The 24,686-nt window shown below is 32.9% G+C and overlaps 2 protein-coding genes across 2 annotated transcripts; both read right to left on the bottom strand.

Moving 5' to 3' along the window:
* Positions 1–5,446: 5,446 nt before the first annotated feature.
* LOC146526424 (putative inorganic phosphate cotransporter) lies at positions 5,447–14,919 on the bottom strand. Its single transcript, XM_085207145.1, has 10 exons — positions 14,728–14,919; positions 10,297–10,421; positions 8,428–8,611; positions 8,329–8,333; positions 8,032–8,170; positions 7,658–7,872; positions 7,276–7,422; positions 6,572–6,716; positions 5,758–5,882; positions 5,447–5,671 (listed from the first exon to the last, which is right to left on the bottom strand). The coding sequence occupies exons 1-10, from the start codon at positions 14,756–14,758 to the stop codon at positions 5,447–5,449; spliced, it is 1,341 nt and encodes a 446-aa protein (XP_085063271.1). The 5' UTR covers positions 14,759–14,919.
* Positions 14,920–19,446: 4,527 nt separating this feature from the next.
* Positions 19,447–24,307, bottom strand: LOC146526425 (putative inorganic phosphate cotransporter). Its single transcript, XM_085207147.1, has 10 exons — positions 24,184–24,307; positions 23,608–23,843; positions 23,180–23,365; positions 22,627–22,765; positions 22,157–22,380; positions 21,826–21,972; positions 21,563–21,695; positions 20,237–20,358; positions 19,934–20,053; positions 19,447–19,731 (listed from the first exon to the last, which is right to left on the bottom strand). Exons 1-10 carry the CDS (start codon positions 24,257–24,259, stop codon positions 19,543–19,545), a joined length of 1,572 nt encoding a protein of 523 aa, XP_085063273.1. The 5' UTR covers positions 24,260–24,307; the 3' UTR covers positions 19,447–19,542.
* Positions 24,308–24,686: the final 379 nt, after the last annotated feature.

The raw sequence follows: 24,686 nt of genomic DNA on the forward strand, positions 1-24,686 counted from the left end.
CTTAACTTCTATATTTACATTTCATTTTAATATTATCAATCTATGTAATGTATGACGCAGTTGGGAAATATTTGACGTTATACGCGTTTTATTACTCCGAGAATATTACTCCGATATTGAAATTATTTTAATTTCTGTGAGGTAGGAAGCGGGAACCTTGCAGCTATGCAGAGAAAATCTGATGATAAGTAACAGAAGACAACAACACGACTTGTCTACCAGAGAAATTAATATTCGAAAAAAACATATTAGCTTCACGCTATATCCCGCACAGGGAATGCGAGTGCTAAGACACTCCGTTTTCTACATTCTGCCGAATTCTGGAGACATTGCGTATTGAGTGGCGGAACTCACAGTCGGGCTTCGCCTCGTTACCAGAGCATAGAATGAAAATAATTAATAAATAAAATACTGTAAAATTTCATCCAAATCTGTTAAGTAGTTTTTGTCTGAAAGTGGAACAAACATAAATTCTCACAAATGTTCATAATAACATTAGTAGGATAAATCAAGAATTGAATTTGTATACTCCGCGTATTTTTTTTTCTTGTACACCGTTTCCTGAAAAGAGGTCAATTTTACAGCGAAGGCGATGGAGCTTTCGTTTTTTAAAGTTTCCAATTTAAATTCAAATTGCGAATGGAAGCGTAATTAACTTCGCAGCACCGATTGAAATTTCAATATTCTAAAAATTAATATTCATAGACACAGCGAAGAATAAACTTGTTAATGCGGATCTAATGTGATTTATTATTTATTATTTCATATTGGGGCCGACAGATTAAGCTTATGAGTCATACCATGAAGCTCTTCGAGCGCATGATCGACCTCAGGCTCCGCCGAGAGTGTCTCTGAGTCTCAATATGGATTTCAGCCAGGCTCGGGCACCATGGACGCCATTTTCGCCCTCAGAACTTTGATGGAGGTATACAGGGAAAAAAGGAGAGCTCTGCACGTGGCCTTTTTAGATCTGCAGAAGGCCTTTGACTGTGTGCCTCGTCAGTGTATCTGGTGGGCATTGCGATCCAAAGGGATCCCTGAGGCCTATATTGAGATTATCAGGGGCATGTACCACGATTCCGCTTCTATGGTTAGGACTGCTGTTGGCGACACTAGACCCTTCCCGATTACAGTGGGGGTTCACCAGGGCTCGGCTCTTAGTCCGTTCTTATTCAATGTAGTGCTCGATACTGTCTCGGCTCACATCCAGGACCAGCCTCCATGGCTGATGATGTATGCCGACGACATAGCACTCATTGCCGAGAACCGACTGACGCTGGATCGTAAAGTGAACCTCTGGAAGGGTACGCTTGAGAACGGCGGTCTTAAACTAAATGTGTCGAAGACAGAGAACATGGCCTGCGGGAACCGGGACTCGAGCACTATCCTTATAGGTCCTGAGCCAGCCGTTAAGTCGGAGAAGTTCAGGTCCATGGCCGGATAAGCGCTGCCTGGGCCAAATGGCGGGAGGTCACTGGTGTGGTCTGCGACCGCAGAATACCGCCCAAGCTCAAGGGGCTGATATACAAGAGCATCGTTCGACCGGTTCTTTTATACGGCAGCGAATGTTGGCCAGCACTATCTCGGCACATTCAGGAGCTTCACGTCACAGAAATGAAGATGCTGAGGTGGATGTGCGGCGTAATGCGGTCTGACTGCATACGCAACACATTCATTCAAGGTAGTCTTGGGGTCCGTGACGTAGCGGATAAGCTCCAAGAGCGTCGCTTGAGAGGTTTGGCCACGTTACGCGCCGGCCTAAGAACTATGTCGGACGCAAGTGCCTTGCTATACAAGTTCCTGGGGCGCGACCTCCCGGACGCCCAAGGAAGCGCTGGTTGGATGTCGTGATGCAGGACATTTTTTTTTTTTTTTATTTATTTATTATTAGAGTATACAAACTTACTTACACTAATAATATTATATTACGATCTAGCCATTACGTTGACTAATGAGTAATTTAATTTTAACCTACTTTTATAATAAACAATACTATGCTAAGATTGTGTCCATTGGCACTTTTCTTATTGTCTCTATTTAAGGGGAAGACACTTAGTTAATGTGTTCTTTATATTTACGATTACACTTTCACCACTGAACTGTTATGCACTACACTAACTCGAAAGGTTTAATTCTTTTGAGTCTTCTTACTATGTCCGTGTTGTCAAGGAGCTGGATTGCCTCGACGTTTACATGATGATGAAGTCTGTGTTCGTGAGCTTCTGCATATTTCTTAATGACTTTATCAACGAACTCTATATTGAGGTCCCTGTGGAGGTCGTCGTTTCGAATATACCAAGGAGCACTAACTATTGCTCTAAGTACTTTATTCTGGAATCGCTGTATGATATCTAAATTACTTTTTTTGGTACAGCCCCACAGCTGTATCCCGTAGGTCCATACTGGCATGAGGACTTGTTTGTATAGTAAGATCTTGTTCTGAACTGCTAGAGTAGAATTTCTTCCAAGCAGCCAGTACATCCTATTGTATCGCATTTCTAACTCCTCTTTTTTCTTCTTCACATGTGATGCAGGACATGAGAGCCAATGGTCTAACCACCGAGGACGCAAAAGATCGTGCAAAGTGGAGTAGGTTAAGTAGGAAGGCAGACCCTGGTAATAGCCGAGATTAATGCCAGGAAGAAGAAGATTGGGGCCGACAGATTGTGGGTTCGATTCCCACTCGGGTGGATGAAATATTTAATATTTTCATTTCCTCGGTCTGGTAACAATAATGCCTCAAGAATTCGGTGGAAATGCCCTAATAGGAACGGCAATGTCGTTATGGGAACGTAGTGTCTTAACGGATCGTTTATTATGGGAATAATACTGAAGGAAACGGGGGGCTGTGGAGTAATATAAAGGCTTAAATAAATATTCGTATTGTTCATGCCGAGCTTTCTCTCCAAGTAGGCTATTTTCTAAATTACTGAGTAAAACTTCTAAAAGGCAGGCAAGGCAGAGCAGGTTGTGGATTTCAATACTTAATATTTTTTTCTAGCTTCAGTGACGACAACTCAACCCGTACTGCCTTGAGAATTTAGCGGAAAATGGAGAAAGACTTCCTTTCTCTCTTAGATCTTAATGAGAACTGAGTGTCTTTATACTAGGTTCCCAGGTTCCCTCTGCCTTCCCTGTTTTATGCTGTGTGAAGGTAAAAAAAATCCATCTATCAATCGTCACCCTTAATCTAACTCCTTACATTTAACCCCATTTCTCAACCTAAATTATAGCAGAAAAATGTTCCATTTAACTCATTACTGTGATCTATCCTTAAATTAGAGTCATTTACATTACTCGCCTCATTTCCAAATTGAACCCTAGAACGAGACGAGGGTTAACCGTTGATTTTTCGTAAATGTTTTTTTATTAGAGTCTTTTTATTACCCACCTCTGTTCCTTTTAGGCGTTATTGCATACTTGAGTTTATGTTCCTTATTCTTCAGAGCTATTAAATTTAAAGGCATTTAATAAAAAAATACTGGTTAAGAGCGAGTTGGACTCGCCCTCCAAGGATTCCGTATCAATTCTAGGATTCAAGAAGTACAAGTTACAACTGATAAATGTTGAAAAACAAAAAGATAATACACATGTACGTACGTATAATAAATATATTGTATGTATTGGTTAACTTGCCAATGATAATTTCAATTTATTAACCTTGAATACATTAAGTATTTCTAACAATATTACATACAAATTCATACATTTCAAACCTGCCATTTAATTGAATCCAACTGAGCTGATTGAGCAACCGCTAATTTACATGATGATCATTTAGGCATAATCATACCCTGAATTCAGGTAGCTTTAATAATTCACTAACATTCCCATCTCGTTTCCAAAGTTCGGAATATTTTGAAACGTTCAAAACTAGGTTTAAATTGTATAATGAAGTTTGGTAACTGGCATTTTGGTTTGTAGGTGTATTTTAGTTGTTTTCATCTATAAGTAATGAAGTTTATGTGGAAGGTAGGGCGGGAAATGCCACTCGCTGAAGAAGTGTTTGGTAATAATCAAAATTATTATATATCCATACCTACATTATAAATTCGAAAGTAGCTCTGTCTGTCTATCTGTCTTTTACGCAATCAGGACCAAACCACTAATTTAATCGTGATGAAATACTCATACTTGAGGGTCTCGGGATGCGACCGTTGCTAAGCAACGATTTACAATGTTTGTTGTTAGAAAATGTCACCTAAAATGAGCTTGCTTAAAGCATCTCTCTATTGAAAATTGAAAATAATTTCATAAATATATTTAATAAATATTCGTATAGTTCAAGCGGGCGTAGCCGCGTTCGGGTCCACTAGTTTTTATATAAATTTAAAAAATATATTAAAGGCAATTGATGCTTTCAAACGTATTTAATATTATTAAAACTGTACAAAATATATCATATCACTAGATTCACACCAAAGTGTCCTCTTCCGTGCCTCTAATTATCCTTTTATTTTGATTCATTTCCTCCATTTCTAATCCTGTAACGTCTGAAAGTAAACAAAAATAATAAGTAAATTTGCGATTCTTACTAATTTTATATTAAACTCTTAAACCGGATCAATCGCTTATATTTAAGTATAGATATACAATTTTGGAGGTCCGAAGTTTTGAAGGTTTTACAGCGAAGATTTCAAGACTGGATCCCAGGTGGGTCCCAGGTGGTAGATAGTTTCCAATCGTCTTCTCTATTGAAGTTAGGATGTTTTAATAGCCTCATGGAGCATTCTAGGTATATATCTTTGAACTTTGAAGTCTCAATCCCTCCGCACCAGAGATTAAGATACAGTCAGCTTAACCTGCAAGAATCCAGGGCGGTCTACGGAGACACTAAGAAATCATTGGTGGTAGTTGTTGTTGCTTTACATGTTTTCCCACATATAACATTGTACCTGGGAAACTAGTGTTAGGACACTTCGTTTCTATTAAGACACACCAGTACCAAGTTTTCTGCTGAATTTTTAAGGCATTGCCTGTTGAGTGGTGGAACTTAACGCTGCTCAGGTCGGCCTGTAACTTTAACAAATAAAATATTAACAAACCGTTTATATAACCAAACTTCATAATGTCGCATCTATCCCAGTCCTGGCGTTCGCTGCTACTTAACACATTGTATATTATATTGCATACAATATAAAAACATGCAATCATGAACAAAATAATTTTCCATCGATTGATATCTATCTGAAAAATACAAAAAATAACATATATTAAAAAAAAATACTGTAAACGTGACGGTTGTGGGTTCTATTCACACTCAGGAGAAAGAATTATTTTCATTTTCCTCGCTTGTGGAAGACAAAACCTGGCATTGAATTTTGCCACCCAAGATAAGGCGCGGTTTTGTGTTCCGCCAGTCTATACACGATGTATTGAAAACTGGGTGGAAAGTAGGAAAAGGAGTAGGCTTAGTGAAATAAGATTATTATTAGGCCTATGTCCATCAGTGGACCCGAATAAGCTGATTTGATGATGATGATATTTCCATTTCTTTGCTCTGGTGTCGAGGTAAAGCGTTTGATTTAGATTTCCATAACATACTCACTCTTTCATCACCAATCACTAACCCACAGAACAATGGTACCAAAGCTCCTATAGTATTAGCCACAGCACTCGTCATTATCAGCAAAGTTCCTGAGAAATTTTGGGTCATATCCTTGTGATTTTCCTGAAATATGACATTTTTGTTTATTGATTTCTAAGAATTTTATTGGCAAGTGAAGTAATAAAAAAAAGTATTACTTGAAAACTTACCAAAAATCCTGAAAATTGTAAACCAAGTAGACCCAGCGTGCCCATCAACACAAATATTCCTAATTGATTCCAGTTATTAATGAAATTGGGGAGCATCATTAATCCTATTACAATTCCAAAAGTTGCTGGAAACAGACATACAGGTAGATTATATGGTATTACGATAACATTATGTAATAGTACCTTAATTTAATGGAAGTCAGTTCTTTATGTCTTCCAAATATTACCATACAAAAGTATATGATTTTATTAGTAAGTTGTTTTATTTAAAACAATTCCTTATTTCAATTTCTATATTCATATATGGACCGTTTATTTTGAGAGTGGTGTAAGTCCATTTTCTTTTGTTTCGAGAAAATTAATGGTTAGTATATCGATGATTATGCAATTTCATTTACCGACCGATTTTAAGTTGTTCAAAACATGGGATTTTTTTGAGAAATTAAACACGGACTAGTTATATATAAAAAATTAACATTAAATTAAGCATGAATTACGTGATAGCTCATTTTTCTCAAAAATGGACTTACACCACTTTCAAAATAAACGGTCCACATAGAGGTTAATAAAATAATCAAAATAGAAGTCGCCATGGAGGATTCGATAAGGAGAATTATATCATTATATTAAAATTATTATTCGATTATTAGGGGAATAATCATTTTAATACAATTTTATTATCATTTCCTCGCTCTAGTAACAGAACAAAGTGCGTCGTTTAGTTCCGCCCCTCTGCACGCAATATCTCTGCCTACATTGTAAAGTGCTGGCTGGATACAAGGGGAACTAATCGTAATTAAAATATATATCTTACCTATCCCATTAACAATTTTCCTAAAATATTTTCTGTCAAATAATAAACTAGTAAGGCCAATGTTGTTTACAAATTCGATAGGTGACGCCGTAAGTATGTATACACACCACAGACATATGAATGGTAGTGATGATAGCCAACTACTCTGAAATAAGAACGGTTTTTATTATTATTACATACAGAAAGATAAGTATTGGAAGATTTAGAAGTAATCTAAGGAAGATAAGAAGATATCTCTATGTGTTAGCAGTTTCATGTCTTTTCCCGATTAGCCTAAAAGGTACTCAGAGGAACTCAGTGTCAAAACAAACAGTTCTCCAATGACCACTGGGGTTCGTGACATTGTTAGTTCTTGCAAATTAATCCAAATTGCATTTTTTTCCAAAGTGTACTCAATTTATGATTTTAGGTTCCCAAATGTTTTCTAGCTTCTCTCTGTATTCTTCATATAGCTTGGAAGACAGAGTGACATATTAGGTCTTGAATTGTCACTATAGCGAGGAAATGATTATTATTTATTGCTTTTTTAATTTAAGATTACTTATTTTGTGATGATTATATAAATGCTTAAATTATATAATGCTGGGAGAGAATGCTTCTAGCGTTAAGCCCGCCTTTTGTACATTGTTTTTTTTGTAATTTTGTACAATAAAGTATATATAAATAAATAAATAAATATTTGTTTTAAAGCGAACGAAACTTACTATTCTGATAGATTGTGTTATGAGCAGGAATGACGGTATTTCGACTAAAAAGAAAATAAATGTGACGTTGGCCGCTGCATGAGTAAGAGCGATCGCCCAAAATTGCTTCGTTCGGATAATTTGATGCCATGGATTTTTAAGTTCTTTCTATAAATGAAAAAAAAAACAAAATCAACTTATATATAATAAAAATTCTTTATATATAAAAAAAATAATAAGTCTTGTATAGAAGCCCTCAAAGATATAATTTTTATTTGGTTTTTAGTAATGGTCGTTATAGCGGCAACATACATACATTATCTGTGATAATTTCAACCGTCTAACTCATTTCAATGTGAAGTTGAAAAAATTATTAAATTATATATATTGTTTTTCTTTGCACCTTTTTATAACATGATAAGGCTTGTTTAATAAAATCCTTTTCACAATCACCGACGGCTTGGTGACTCTCCGGAGTGCCTGCAGTGAGGAGAGCCCATATTGTAGCTAGGGATAGTGTCATCATTGCTTGAGAATAGAATATAAGTTCCCACCCCAATTGAGTTTTTGAGAGAAGACCAGATACAGGAAAAGCTGTAATGATGCCAAGAAGAATACCTAAAAAAATAAAAATAAATTATTTAAGACGATATCCCAAACTATGAAAAAAATTTTATAAAATAAAGTATAAAAATTTTAGCGGTGCCAGATTTGAACCCACTAGAAACGATTAGCGTGCTCTAATGTGGTATATGTGTTTTGATGAAGATAATTTACCTCCTTGTATTATGGAACCACAAATCCTCCTCTCATTCGGTGGCAGCCAGCTTGAAATAAGATGCTCATTGATTGGAGATAGACAAACCTGACTCATGCCCATAATGAATTCTGCATTACATAGCGCTATCCATCCACCCTATAAAAAGAGGATATTTTAAAAGACTATTTTTAGATTTTTTGTATAACATACAAGTCCAGTAATAAATTTTGAGGACAGTCGTAGAGGCACATATATTAAATATTTCTATATTAAATATATCATTTCTTCGAGTGAGAATTACCTTTGACTATTACAAATACTGAAATGAATAAAATAGTCAATACTAGAATTCCAATTTTATCTCGAAAAAATAAATAAATACAAATAAACATGGAAATAAAATAGTAGCATACTTACATAATACGAACAAATTGGTATAAGCAATGATACAGCCGAGTTTATACCAACGCATATTGTTATCAGGATCATGCCCCCAAACTTTGCAGCCAGTTCCCCCCCAGGTATTTGGAGTACAATGTATCCCCAAAAGAACGAGGATAGGATAACACTTTGTATCTTAATGTTCCAATCGAAGGACTGTAACAAAGAAATAAATTAATATGTTTATATTTATGTAAATACAGTCAATAAGCTCCATGGTCATTGGTTTTATAATCAATTGGAAAAGTTACTTTATTAGAATTATTTTCGATTTACCGCTGTAGTCGATAAAGAGCGGCGTTGAGTTCGGGCGGATGGAAAATGTGAGGAACGGAGTACATTAAGAATACCCTTATTCTGCCTACCCTGGAGCCCTGATTGGAGTTATGTGTATTAAAATCACGTTATGGTAAAGAATGTCTAGAAAATTTGGCGAAAAGTGAGGAACTGAGTGTCTTAACACTAGATCAGGTACACGCTGATACCGCACATAGCAGTGTAGGCAGAGGGACAAATAGTCCCTACTTTCCGCCGAATTCAGGAGGCATTGCGTATTTAGTGTCGGAACTTAACGCCGCACTTTGCCTCTCGACACCAGAGCGAAGAAATTAAAATATAAATTAAAATAATTTCATTTCATTTCCTTGAATGGGGATCGAACCCACAACCAGTCGCAGTCGCTTGAATATTAAAAGTCGAGTTTAAAATCACGAACTGAAATAAATAAAAATGAACGTGTCGATCATAGCCTGTTGCAAATCAATCGCAATATTTACGATATGCTCGTTCTTATCGCTGTTTTCTACAGATTTTATGTCACTATTAGGTATCTAAGTACTTAAATGACAATATAGGATCGATGTAATCAGTGCTGATATATTGACAATATTATGTTTATATTATCTTCGAGCATAGACATTTTTGTGAAGTAGGTAAAAGATTTTAAGTCGAGAAACCATGTTGCTCACTTTAGATTTTAATATACCTTTGGTTTTGGACCAACTAGACATTAGATGCGAAAATGATTTTAGCATAATATAATAATTCCCCCGAATGGGGTCAGATTTTCTGATTTAAAAATTTCTGGTTTAGGATATTTATTTCCCATAATAGTACGAAATTCATTAACATTAGACCATAAGATATTACTCCAAATATAAGTTGGTAATAGGTATACATAGAAATATATTTGCTAAACCAGATTCTTAAACAAGATTTGGAAGAACGTGTCCTTCTAGAAAAATAATCCTCATACAACATTTATTATAATATAAATTAAACTCAAGACAATGTAATCGAAATGAGCAAAAAACGTGATGTTTCTTGTAAATAACTTTATGCTGTCTTCACGCTTCGCTTACGATACGATTGCCATCACGGCTCAGTGGTGCAGCATCTGCCGAGTATGTTGGTTCAATTTCCAGTCGGGGAAGGATTATATAGTTTTTTTTGTTGTTTTTTCATATCTCTGTTCTTCTAAGACAAGGTGCAACGTTAAGTTCTGCGTAATTTAACATGCAAATGTTTACCCTGATTTGTGAGAAGCCATATCACTTCCTTGAATTTTTTTAGCTTCACACTCTGTTCCACATACAGCAGGGTAGGCACCTGAGGGAACCTTGAAACCATACATTGAGTGTTGAGTAGTAGAACTCAACGTTTTGTCTCTAACAGAGCGACAAAATAAAAAATATTTCATTCATTCCCCGAGTGAGAATCGAACCCATAACTATTACAGTCGCCTACTTGTGTCCCTGCACACAACGGCCTAAAGAAATTAAAATTATATTAAACAAAAATAACAAAAAAATATACTTAATATGTATGAAGTAAATACTCACGTTATCCAAAGTTTGGTCTGTCATAGCAACTATCGCCATGCTCATATTGACTCGCATGGAGAACGCCAAGACAAGCGCCAGGAACAGAAGCGCGACTTGAAGATGCCTGATGCCAAGGAATGATTCTGTAAAATATTTTTTATTATACAAAAGTAATTTTACAAAGTAAACTGACTTGGAAATTGGTAAGAGATGTATTCGAATACATTTCAATTAACTACGTGGATATCTCAAAACTACTGATGTTACCCTATTTTGATGTAACTTAAAATATATCCTATCTTAGAAAATACTCAATTTAATTAAAACAAAAATCTCTCAAACTCGTTATGAGTTTAAGATTCTGATAATAAAATCTCATAATATCATAATCAATAATCGTGTAGATAAACTAAGTTAGAAAACTATTCAAAACAACCCATCAAAATCGATTTAATCTTTTTTGAGTTATTCATATAGGTAACTGACAGTTATGAGATATCGATGATAATGATCCATATAATCGATAACAGATTTGAGTTGAGGTTATCAGAAGAATCGGAAGAATCGTTACATACTCGTAAGATTAAATTCATATTGACCTCCTTCTTTGAAGTTGGTTAAAAATGAATGTGTAATTCTATCTCCACTATAGCGAATGTTTTAGAGTTCCGTGACTCAAAAGGTAAAAATGAACTTATAGAATCACTTTGTTGTTCGTCTGTCCATCTGTCAAGACTTTTTATAGAGTTCGCTAGTAGATATGAAACTGGAATTTCTTTTATCACTTAAGGTAGTCAACTTTTATAAATTGTACTTCCCTTTGATCGAAATACTGAAATTGGTACCGAAGCCTGGGTGGGCGGGCTTTTTTAAACAATTTCTTTTTCTATATTTTTTAATATAGTAGTAGTAGTTAAACTTTGCAAATGCGGAAAATAGGCAAAACGAGTATCTTAACAATAGTTTATCCCCCCTACTTTGCAATATACGGGATAAATCATGAAGCTAATATAAAATAATATAATAATTAACTTGAAATATAATATATAGATCTTAAAATAAAATTCTTAGATAAAAACGTAATTACGTAACAATTACGTCACGTGACAGGACGTTGTTATATGAGATGATTAAACTCAGTCATTGTATAGTTAATTACGAGTAAAATATCACCAACGTACGTTTAAATCTAATAAAATGACTTTAACTAAGACAGATTTTAGCTTTTTGTTGACTTTGATGGAAATGTAATCGATATGCATATACTCATATATGTAAAAACACAATTGTATGCGAATAAAACTTGTAATTCAATTAATATACATAAATATTATACTATATAGAGAATTGGAGTACTTTGTAGAGGTGGTTATGGGTTCAAACCGTGTTTGGAACATCACTTAATATATTTTACATAAGTTACTGAGGAAATGAAAATATTAAATAATTAATTTCCTCGAGCGCCAGCGGGAATCGAACATCCTCGCCCCAAGGGAATTGTCGTCCCTGCGCCCTGACGGCCTCTAAAATAAGTTTTAATCTTATGGATTTGAGCTCAGTTCTTATTTACAAATATTAAAATAGCTGTATGTAAACAAAGTATGTGAAGGAATTCCATAATTACAGTCTTGCGAGTTGCAAGTCTCGTGCAATAACGAAAGTTATTGGAACATACGTTTTTCCTCCTTATATTGAATACCTGTGGAGGTAAATATGCTTTAATATTATGTTGCAATATTTAGTTGTATTAAATAATTTTAGCTAGTTTGTTTCCTTAAAGGTTTATTTAATTCTTTTATTTAATTATTGACATTTCCCCGCTCCGGTTAAAAAAGCGCGGCGTTAGGTTACGTTTTCTTGAGGTTGTTGTGGCGAAGCGACACAGTGTCTGACTGTAAACGAGAAGGTTATAAACTCGATTCCCAATCATTGGAAAGTATTATATCCTCGCTTTGGTAATGAGACAAGCAGCGGCGTTCAGTTCTGTGATTCAACGTGCAATCTATATAACCATCATATTGAATAATAATAATGTAGATACAATCGCAATTAATTGAATGAAGTTGTTTTTCTTATTTTCTGCACTTCTCATCTATGTCAAACCTCAGTTTTGCTAAAACGAGGATATTATAATATCTTAAACAAAAACAACCATCGGCAGTTAACCAAAGCAATGAACACAAAAATTTATATTTCAATGGCGACCTAAACGGGGCTTCCCTCACTTGTATATACGTAGTATTTACGTAATCAGATTATTTAGTACATAAACTGAGGCCTATGTATTATCCTGATGTATAAGCTATAAAGTATCATCAAAATCCGTCCAGTAATATATATTTGATAATATTGTATTAGTAGAATTTTATAATAAAAAAAACATTTGCTACACATAAAAAGACAAGATTACGTCGTTGAAGGTACTTAAAACGTAAGTTATTCTAAAATTGTATTAAGAGACAATAAAATAAATAATAAAATACGTGTATTCAATAAATAACCGATGACAGCTTTGCATAATACTATGTACGTATTAGATATATATTAGAAACGAGCACGAAAATGATGCCATTTCGCAAGCATATTTTTTATAAAATAATGTAAAAAGAAAATATTTAGAAATAAAATAAATAATATTTATAAAGGCATCTGGGCTGTAATTCTTCAGCAGCTTGTTGCTCGTTCCTGCCATTCTATTCTACCAAAACAGCCAAAACACTAATTTAGTAGATGCAGAAGCTTCATTTTCCACAGTGATTAATGTAAACAAAATTATTACAAATATACGTTGTTTTCTTTACATTTATTTCAGTTAAGTTATTAATTTGACATCCTTAATTGACCAGACGAGAATGAATTTAATTTAATTCATTTCCTTCTTCTTTATATGTTATGGTATCAGATATTTCTGTTATTTGTGATATCTACAGCTTTTGTGGTTCTTCTTTATGAGGTATCTTCTTCTTCTTTTATGAGGTATGCCTCAAATGTAGCTTGATTATTTGACTCATCTGCTTTCGATATATTTTAGGGAATATTGTGAGAACATAACTCAGATTGCATCCTATGATATGTTCATCCAAAATCCAAAGTGATTGAATTTTGATACCATAGAAATAAATTTACATTAAAATAATAATAAAAAAATATCCTAAGAAATGCAGTGCATAAAATTGATTTAATTAGTATTGTAAATTTAAGGTTATGTCCAATATCGTTTACTTTTTCCTGTTTATAACATCCATCCATTCAAATCTTTAGTCTAATTTTTAGGTCACTTTAATTGAATATTTCTACTACAGCTGTTTTTGCAGTTCGCAATTCAACAAAAATATGTCCACATTTAAAAAAAAAATAAAAGTTTTGTTAAGTTTCTTCTTTCTTTCACATTTCTGCCGAGACATGTGTTGCAATCGTTTATTATGGTTTATAATTTTCCAGCTCAGTTAAGACACAAAGCTAGTAACAGATTGTAGGTTCGATTTCCTATTGAGAAATTTAAATATTTAATATATAGATTTTCTTTCTTTTCTGCTATGCGAAAGGTTACGCAAAATGAAAGGAAATTGATATAGATATTCTAAGAATAATAAATATTTATAATGTCTTAACACTATTTTGCCTACCATAATAAAAAAAAAAAAAAAAAGTTAACCTTGCGATTAAGAAAATAATTGACGTGATAATACACAAGACTGCCTTGTGTTACATTTCTTATCCTCAATTGATTATATTTTATTGGATTTGTACTAAGCTGAATATATTATGAGTCTACATATGGACCAATAGATATTTAGATTATCCATATATAAATTTACTAATAACTTTAAATTTGTGTATGCAAAGACGTTAAGTATGTATTCGTAAAACAAATAGAATTTTAAAAGGTCAAATTAGTCTACAGACAGTTCCTTAACATAAGCAAATTTAAATATTAAGGTATATTTAAAATAAAATCGTATATTTATAAAGGCTTCTATAATAGATACAATATGGTTTATAGCAATCATTATCTTCAAAATAGATTTTAAATTGACTTTTAATGTCGGCGTCAGTTATAAGGAGAACGTGCCCATGTATTTTAGGGATGTCCAATGAGTAAGTAATTAAAGAATGATTTAAAGCATTTATTAAGCAAGAGAGAGTAGAAAGAGAGAATAGAGGAAAATCCCGATTTTAGGGAACACAATACTGATGATACATAGTTGTTTTTTTTTCAAGGACTACGTGTTAACTGGCAGAATTTAATGCAGTGCTTTACCTCGTCACCAGAAAAAAGATATGATTATAATATATTTCATTCTCTCGAGTAGCAATCGAATCCACAAACTGCTGCCCCTAAGCCAGGCAAAGTCTCAAGTAATATTAGAAATTACTATAAATAATATAATAGTCTTTTGTTATTCTCAAAGAGGAAAAATATAAAAAGTACGTTAAACAAAAACCTACTTGGCTTCTTCACATCCTGATCTTCCGTCATCTTGCTTTGCACTGTCACAATTTATTAAAACAAAACTAAAAGCTAAAGAATAATAAAACAGAAATAAATAAACGATTTTAAATTATATTTTCGATCGATTAAAATCGATTTCGTTTCGACCAGCGTGGTTTATTGCGCGTGCGCACGCTGTTAATCCTATTTGATCACTATTATGCTACTACGGTATTATTGTTTATTTCGTTTCGTTTTTTTCTTGATGTAATGTATCCATTGTATAATATTTCATATTTACTTTATGTATGCATTTTTTAATATAATATATAGTAGGGCATTGGCATAGTGCTGGACTGTAAACGCAGTGGTTGTGGATTCGATTTCCATTCGGAAGTATGACTGTTTTAGTCTTTGTAGAATATATAGGTTACAAAACCGTATGTCTTATTAAATTATTGAAAGTTATATTTGTCCTTTGAAGGTCTTGACTTTCGAAATATTACTACATATTTCTTGAATATTATTCCTATTGCTAATGATTTAAATTAGTTAAGGCACCGTCAAATAAAAAAAAATATAAATGACGATTACGAATTATTTGCACTACGATATTTATTTTACGGTACAATGGAAACGTGTAATAACGTTGGCATTGACTTCGATCAATAGTTGATAACTATTGAGTTTATAGATCTAAATTCAACTAATAAACAGAAAGAAATGTAAAATGGTAGTATTTTTCTAAAAAATAATATTTCTTCGTTGTCTTATTTTTTTAGTTTCAGTGAAAAGAAAAAATTGTTAAAAATGAGGTCATATTATATATGTTCAGTGCACCCCTCTGGTAACTTAAACGACATCAATTTCGCAAATGTGAAATAATAAAATTATAATGATGTATATTAAAAACAAATTTTTGATATACTACCAAACGAATATATAAACGAATAGTTAAAATAAAATTGTAAAGAATTTCTGATTGGTGACGTTGAGTTACGCCACTTAATATGCAATGCCTCGAGCATTTGGCGGAAAGTGGGGGAAAAAAGTGGCATAATGAGTAAGGATTGTCTTAAATTTAACTTCACGCTATATCCCAGCGCTAGAATCTTAACATATTATGTTAAAAATATATATTTTATGGAGAATTTTGTGATTTTTGACCTACTACACATACTTACAGTATGGGCAGGGTTAATACACATTTCAAAGAGATCCTAAATCTACCTAGGTCGCTTGTCCGAGGCTCTGAGCTCCTCATCCTGATTTTTTCTTCTCACTCAGAATAATAATTATGATAATTTAATTCGCCCTTGTAACTAATGCAAACCTATCTACTTTCTTTTTAACTAATAAATTTAAAAAATAATTAATGAAAGCAGTTTTTGTTAAGAAAAAGTTCAACAATATTTACTAGTACTAGTTTCATTAGTGAAACTAAGGCAAAAAATATGTAAATTTATATTTTAAGAATGTTGTTATTCAATCATTCGAATTAATAAAATAATCATGCTTGAGTGGATCTAAGAATGACTGTAAACGTGAAGGTTGTAGATTCGAATCACACTCCAGGAAATGAATTATTTTATATTTTCATTTTCTCACTGTGGTAACGAGTTAAAGCGCGGCGTTGAGTTCCGCAACACGCAAAATTTCGAGATTTCAGAAGTGAGTATTTTCAAGCCACAAAAGCACCTCACGTAACTCGATAAAGTGGATAACGACATTTCTTTATACTAGCCCCTTTCTTTTTATTTTTCTTCTTAATGGATAAAGTACAACAAAAGACAGATGTTTTGATGTTTTAATGTTTTCTAACGCAATCTTTTTCCTTACCAAACATTTGTTTACCGGGGAAGTGAAAATAATATTTTTCCCTCAAGTGGGACTCGAACCAATAACCATCGCATCTCAATGACGTCAAGAATACAGCACATCATAGGAAACAATGAAATTAAATGCCAACAACTCCATTAACTAGTACATTAACGGTTTTATAGCCTACTGTTTTTCTTATCTTATGTTTTAAATTAAAAATATTTGTTGAAGCAATAGTGACACAGTTGATAATAAATGTTTTATATAGGTACAAATATATATTAATGGGTACTAATTATTTATATTCTCTCCGTCTGTAAGTCCATACTGCAAGTCACTAAGTTATACGGAGAGTGGAGGACGGAATATCTTTGTTCATAATATCTGCCTATACCAGGAAACTGAAAAAGAACCTGCGACCCAATGACCAGTGCCTATAAATAATCGTACTATTGCGATCTTTTATTAAACTATGTTGAAGTGTCAAGGTATTTTAGCAATTAAATTTACATTAGAATTAATTTCATACTTGAACTTGTTTGTCTATAGCTTCTCGACTTATGAGAATTAGTTGCGAAATATATTCATAATATTATTTTATATGACCACCGTTGGGTATAGGCATAGCACCTCACTGTAAACGCGACGTTTGTGGGTTCAATTTCCTTTTGGGTTCGCTCTGGTAACTTTCTAGACTTTCGTCTTGGTGTTAATTTTGTACCGCAAGTTTCTATAAACACCATAGGTTATAGGTATAGGTTCCATTATAAAGTGGAGGACGGGAGTGTCTTAATGAGAAGGGAGTGTATTAACACTAGGTTTCCAGTTTCCTTCTAGGTGAAGTATGCTATATATGTGAAATTTTAATATTAATACACCATTAATTTTTTGTTGTTAATTAGCTTGCAAGTAAATGATTAAGTCACTTAGTTAATGGTCTTGACACGTGACAATATCATAATGGCCTTTACCGACTTAATATATATCTATATATAAATCTCTTCTGTTATAAATTCTCAATCCTTACTTATATTATAAATTCGAAAATAGCTCTGTCTGTCTGTCAGTCTGTGTGTGACGCAACCACGGCCAAACCGTTGCGCTGACCCGATTGTGATAAAATTTCCTATAGAAACACTTGGGTTTCTTGGGATGGACATAAAATAATTCAAACTTCCTTGTGAACGTTGAATTCTAAACCCATCCTTTTAAAAGATTATTCAAAACATTATTCATCCAAAAAAATCGTATCCATGACCGTCTTGTACTATATCTCCAATAGCATAAGCTATTCCATAATAGGTACCAATTTTTAAATAAAAGGGGCAAAAATATTTTTTAAATAATAAACAGAATCAAGCACAAATATTCTTAAACAAATAAAAAAATAACGATCTTACTTTACAAACCATATCTGGCCGTTAATCTTGGGGAGTACCACAAGGTAATATTTTAACGTCCAGAGTTCTTCTTTATTATAGCTTTCTAAGTGTCTTCCAAGTTTTTAGTAATAAAATTTGTTGCGAGAGAGTGAATGGGAGAATTTTCATCGTGGATAACATTTCAGTTGTGAACTTTCAATTGGTTAACTCTATTAGGGATCTTTGTGGGGTATATTCTTATATTAGAGCTTTAAGTTGAAACGATGCTTGTCATCTTTGATTTGGTTTATTTAGCTTCAAGCTATATTCCTCATGTAACAGAGTAGGCAGAGAAAATCTAGTGTTAGGACACTCCATTCCCCTACTTCTTATAATTCGCTTTGTCTTGTCAAGCAAAACATGAAAATTATCCTAATCATGTAAAGTTAATTAAAAACCCATTAGACAAGTTGAAAGTGTTTGAAAACTTACCCCAGTTTTCGGATATTCTAATATTAAAATAATAACAAGTATTTTAATTTAACGTTATAGATACTGCAAATATACAACGCCTGAAGGTTATTACATAGCAAAGTTTCAGTTCAGTTGTTTAGCTCATAACTCACCACCTAATGATATTCAGGCGTTAGTAAACATTATTCCGAATACTAGATCAATATCAGCAGAATTGGATTTTAGGAATGTATTAGAGCTCAATATCGATTTCAGATTATGCTTATATACTATAAATGAGGGCTTGGTTCAATCCGCACTCGAGAAAGTGAAATATTTTCTTAAATACTTTTGTTTCTTGACGCTTGTGTTATTACATTGGTAATATTAAAAATATATATATTAGTATCAATCAATCAATCAATCAATCAAATCAGCCTTTTCGGGTCCCAAAGCTCCCGATCTTCCGCCTTCCGCATCCAGTCGAAGCCAGCAACCTTTGTCAGGTCGTCTTCTTATATCTTATATTTATATCTTATATGGATTTGTCTATTGATCTCGAATAATATTTAAATTCGAGTCACTCTTTATTGCCTGTTTATTTTGTTAGCTTTCCTTTAGACAAAAACAAAAAGGCGGACTGTAATTATTAAACAAATCATTTTTAATTTAAAGAAAACAAATAAAAATATATATATATTTTAAGTTTTTAATAAACGTTATATAAAAAATAATATAATAATTAACTTGTTTTATATTTCGCATACAGCATCAAGGTGCTCTTTGTAATGCGTTGGAAGAAGTACCTAATAATTATTTTACGTTTATTTTTAATCAAATAAAATAATTTGCTAAATGAAGATATAAAATTAATATACAATATTGTATCGTTAGATAATATTTACAAAAAATGGAGAAATAGATAAAAGCAATAAAAGTGATACAATATTTATCTCACCACCTCCCTTGTTAAATCATTTTTATAATTTTTAATATCATTTTTCAATTTGATTTTGAGATGTTTAGTTGTTTGTAATTTAGTTGTTTTTGAGAAAAATGTAATGAACCACACAAAATCTTTAGTTTTACTCACTCTACTCTTCATTATCAAAGCAATGTTTGCTATCATTATTTATTTTTTTATTTTCGTCTTCTCCACATTTATTATATTTGACTTTATTTGTAATTCTTCAATACTTAAGATTTATCTTCTCTAATCACATTTTGTTTAAGCATCGGTTCCATTTCTTTCACATCAATAGATTTTGCTTCGGGCTTGTCCCATTCGGCAGTTTCAGCTGTACCAAGAATTATATATAAAGTATTGGTACATAAGTAAAACCCGGCTGATACAAAGAACACCTTGCGCCAAAGAAATTCGTTTGTCTGTAACGAAAGTTTTTTGTTATATAACAGTTGTATAATATATTTTATTAGCATCACGCAGTTTCCCGCGAGTGATAGACGGGATAGACACGGGTTACAAAGTATTAAATTATTGTTTCGAAATAGCATAGCCCTCGCATTCATTTTATTATTATATAATTCAATTAATAATATAACAATGATTTTTTTTGTGAAAACTTACCACATCACTTAAAATAATACCAGCAACTATAGGAGCTAGAGAGGCAAACAAGTTAGACGCAAAGTTGCTAAGACTCATCATTGTGCCAGAAAAGTTACTTGAAATGTCGATATGATTTACCTAAAAATAATAATAATTTTCATAAATAAAAGAAATTAGTGGTAAAAAGACCCAAATAGGCGTTTAATCTACTATCACTACATCATGCATAGTGATATTTTTTTACCATATCCGGAACTTCTTAAATTGATATTACTTTCTTTTAATATTGCTTTCTTAAAATAAATTTTTATTCTTACTTACTTGAAATCCGACATGCGTTGAAATTTTAAAACCACATATAATAATTAATATGGATTCCACTATGTAAATATTCTTAGGCGCGTAAGCTAAACAAATTAAACCTATTGCTGCTGGTATTGATCCTGAAAAAAAAATTGATACTATTATCATTGATACTTTTTTAGTTACACACTGTTTCCTGTACATGGTGGGTAGGCAGAGGAATGTGGGGAACCTAGTGTTAAGACACTTCGTCCCCATTAAGAGGAAAATAAAAAAAATAATATCGCTTTTAAAATCGCACCTCTGTGCCTTTTACGTACGTATGTACTTTGCAATGCTTTTAGTTCAGGCAAATTTAATATTATATTTTTAAATAAAAAAAAAACGTATTTCCCGAAAAAAATATAAGTGAAATTGAAATAAGATTTTCAATATTAATAATGTTCGTATAGGGTTGCTACCAACAACTAATTGATAGTTAAATATAATTGAAACTATATATTTGGATTTATATTTGTGTAAATGTAAATTGTTCACATGTTCCAGTATGTTTCATTAAAAAAATATCCTACGGCGTTCTTTATAATAATCCATGTATTATCGGCACGTAGAGAATTCAATTTATTCCATTTAACTACAGGGGCACAAGGGTGCGAATGTAAACGTGACCGGTTGTGGGTACGATTCTCATTCGAGGGAATAAAGTATTTAATATATTCATTTTCTCGCTCTGATAAGGAGTTAAAGCACTGCGTTGAGTTTCGCCACTCAGCAGTGCTTCCAGAAATCGGCGGAAAATGGGTAAAGAAAGTGTCATATTAGTAACAAAGTGTAAACTCTATGTGAGGTATTGCAATCTGCACTATCGCATACCTCCACTGACCGATATCCGGACTCTACCTTATCAAAAATCAAACTCGGCTTCACGAGAAATAGATAAAAACAATAAAAGTGATACAATATTTATCTTTACACCTTCCTCTTTAAATTATTTTTATAATTTTTAATATCATTTTTCAATTTGGTCTAGTTGTTTTTGAGGTAAATGTATTCAACGACACAAAATCTTTAGCTTTGCAATCTTAGTACATGTTGTCACGAAACGCTACTACGATATATTGTGTGTTGAGAGGAGGAACTTAACGCCAGGCTTTCGCCTTAGTGCCAGAGCAAATGAAAATATTAATTAATTATAATTGATTCTCTCGGATGATGAAAACGGGAATCAAACTCACAACCGTCACGTTACAGTCACACCCTTGTGCCCCTGCACTATGACGGCCTCAACCTAATTAAATTTGAATTAATTGAAAAATGAGTAAAATAAATAAATCCATTACATACCTAAAGAATTCATTAATTTTCTAGTTTGTCTCACAGTTAAATACTTCTTCACAATCAACATATCAGAGAACCAGCTGAAGAAAAAGTTTGTTATCCACATCACGAGGAAAGGCAGCGCTGTTAGAAGTCCATTCTGTAAGTATAAAATTACCTTTATTACGTAATCACCTTTATGGACCATCTTTTTTACACAGCATAAAATATATCGAACCCAGTACTGTCAATCTAACCCAGTAATGTCTTAAAAATTAAAAACCACTTACAGCCTTTATATTGACACCCATAATTTTATCCATGAATGCTGGCACTTCTGAATACAGAGTCAGCTGACCCCAGGCGTTACCGATATGAGCAAACATAATTGCATACATCCCACGAGTACGTAGAATTGATTTCCATGGAACTTTTTTCTGAAATTTATTATCAAAAATTAACAAATTCAACGAATGTTTAAGATATTAAAATAATTTTTAGATGTATTTAGCCTAGTTAAGTATTCATCGTATACCAGCCATACTTATTCAAAAGACCTTTACGTCTTGAAATAGGCTACTAGATTAATTTTCAAATTATATTTATTTAGTCATCTAATACCTTTTTATCTTGTCCACTGTGGCCTATACTATTTTCAATATATAATCTTTCAGCAGCAGATATTTTAGGATGCTGTGCTGGGCTATCAGCGCCGAATGCCCACATCACTCCAGCAAAAATACCGGATAATATTCCGTAGAATCGAAAGATTCCTGGCCAGCCTAATGGCGATGAAGCTAGAAAACCAGTTATAGGTAATCCTAAAACTGTACCAAAAGCTTGACCTGAAATATCAAGAAGAGAAAAAAAGTATAAGAAAAACATCTTCCTAATAAAAAAATCCGGACAAGCGCGAATCGGGCTCGCCCACCGAGGGTTCCCTGCAAAAATTGGAGGTATTGAAATTGGAGCTTTTTCTGAAATTCATACTTGGCTTACCTCAGCCCCTTTATCTGATACCTCACTAGAACTAGCGGCTTTAATACCAAATTTGGGCAAAATTCAGTTCACCAAGTTTTACAGAGTCGTACCTCCATAAGCTAAACCAGCTAGTCTTCCTCTCTCTTCCAGAGTAGTCCATTTACCGAACATCGTATGCATTCCTGGTATAATGCAAGCTTGACTTAAGCCTTGTATTATTCTACAAATGCATGTTAGGATCCAACCGCCCTGGAATATTATAAATAAGTCAAAAGCAATTATAAAATTTACTATAAACTTTTTACATATACTACACGAAGTAAGAAAAAAACAACAGTAACAGTACGGAGTAAACTAGTACGGAGAGTATCATTTCATCAATTTTTGTTAGCTTAACCTTCAAAATAATAACAGAAACAATGTGTACAACGAATAACTTATCTCTAATAGAGATCTAGAAATGAAAATATAAATGTAAATGAATATTTAATTTCCTCGAGTGAGGATCGAACCCACTACCGGTCACGTTTAAATTGACACGTTTGTGCCCCTGCAGTTAAATGCAAATAAATTGAATTTTCTGCCTGCCCATAATACATGGATTATTTTAAATCTACCCTTTTCATATTATGAAATATGAAAATAAAAAACAAAAAAACTTACGTATAAAGCAGCCCATGGAAAGCAAAATGAAATCACACAGTTAATTAAGAGAGCTCCAGTCAACAAGTATCGGGCGCCAAAGAAATGTGCCAATTGTCCAGCAGGAATTTGTAACAGCATATAACCCAAGAAAAATGATGACAAAATTGAATCTTGAGTTTTTTTCGTCCATTTAAATGATGGATACTAAAAGTTCAAAAGTAATTTAGGTACCTAGCTATAATAAAACAGTAAAAAAAATCCATGATTTTTAATATTCGTCTGCTTGTTTGTTTTTTTATACAGCCAACTATTGAGACTTAAACATTTGTATGTTCTTTTGCTAACACCATGATTGTTGGTAAACAGATAATAAAAATCTAATATTTAATTTTTTCGTTCAACATGTAATATATAATAATCATGAAATTAAATAATACAAAACTCACCGGCGGTATCAGCAACAGCGTATGAAGATACCCATCGTTTTTGGCCAACGTTAGATTGTTTGGTCTTAATATCCTCGAGCTATTAGCACTGGGTACAGAAATATTAGTAATTGAATATGAGTTGCTATCGACCATCGCAACTAAAGCCACTCCCATACAGGCCCTCATTGTGTACGCTGTTGTAAGACACAGGAACAGTATAAGGCATTGTTGATGCCTGTAACCCCAACCAGTACCTAAATTAGAAAAGATTTAAACATTTTTTTATACTTTTAGTTTTCAATTCCATTCCGAAGGTTATTCATATTAATAATATTATTGAATCTCTGATTGAGTCTGGCTGAGCACAGTGGTTGTGGATTCCATTTCTGTCCAAGAGAGCCTAGCTCTTCTACTCATTACGCAATCTTCTCGAAAGTAATGTTGAGCGAGGGGAACGGAGTATCTAAATACTCGATTCCCTTTGCCGAGCCTTAATAAAAATAAGCACCGATGAAACATCGGACTCTAGTATACCAATCAAATTAAAATAAAAAGAAATCAATTAAAATACTTCATCTACAATTAATCACTTACCTTTGAAGTTACTGGTCTCAGAAACATTGATTTGTAAAGTTGTACTATTATTTTGACCATTATTGTGAACTTTCATTATCAGTAGTCTATTAAACACCTCAATCAAAATGTCTTTGACTGTAGTTAATTATCACTAAGAAATAATTTATCAGATTCAAATTGTTTCGCATCTATTTAAGACGTAATATAATAACGCTATCATATGCAAATAATTATTATCGTATTTTTTATTGACTCTTCACATAGGAACTGGATTTAAACATACCGAAATTAGGTTTTTTATAGAAGGTCATATATATGACATAATGTTATGTAAAATCTATCAGGAAATGTTTTATTTTACAGAAATAAAAAACACTTTTTCAGCTTTAAAGAATGTATGTAATCTCAATGTTATTTCTAAAAAGAAGAATGACAACAATATAAAAAATATATAGATAAGGTAAGATCGGGATAGACTATACTTATTACTTTCTATTTTCATAAATTTAAATTATGTATGA

This window comes from Heliconius melpomene, unplaced genomic scaffold (genome assembly GCF_056956725.1).
Source record: "Heliconius melpomene rosina isolate 202511_hmr_F unplaced genomic scaffold, ASM5695672v1 ptg000042c, whole genome shotgun sequence".
Lineage (NCBI taxonomy): Eukaryota > Metazoa > Arthropoda > Insecta > Lepidoptera > Nymphalidae > Heliconius > Heliconius melpomene.

What these genes read in the sequence shown, in the direction of transcription:
- LOC146526424 (XM_085207145.1), bottom strand. Translation starts at nt 14,758, where the DNA reads ATGACGGAAGATCAGGATGTGAAGAAGCCAA. An exon ending in TGGTTCCATAATACAAGGAG is followed by an intron (nt 7,873 to 8,031) that starts GTAAATTATCTT and finishes TTATTTTTTTAG; the next exon opens with GTATTCTTCTTGGCATCATT. An exon ending in GAAAATTGTTAATGGGATAG is followed by an intron (nt 5,883 to 6,571) that starts GTAAGATATATA and finishes GTCTGTTTCCAG; the next exon opens with CAACTTTTGGAATTGTAATA.
- LOC146526425 (XM_085207147.1), bottom strand. Translation starts at nt 24,259, where the DNA reads ATGAAAGTTCACAATAATGGTCAAAATAATAGTACAACTTTACAAATC. An exon ending in TTCCATGGGCTGCTTTATAC is followed by an intron (nt 22,766 to 23,179) that starts GTAAGTTTTTTT and finishes ATAATATTCCAG; the next exon opens with GGCGGTTGGATCCTAACATG. An exon ending in GTATTATTTTAAGTGATGTG is followed by an intron (nt 19,732 to 19,933) that starts GTAAGTTTTCAC and finishes CTTTCGTTACAG; the next exon opens with ACAAACGAATTTCTTTGGCG.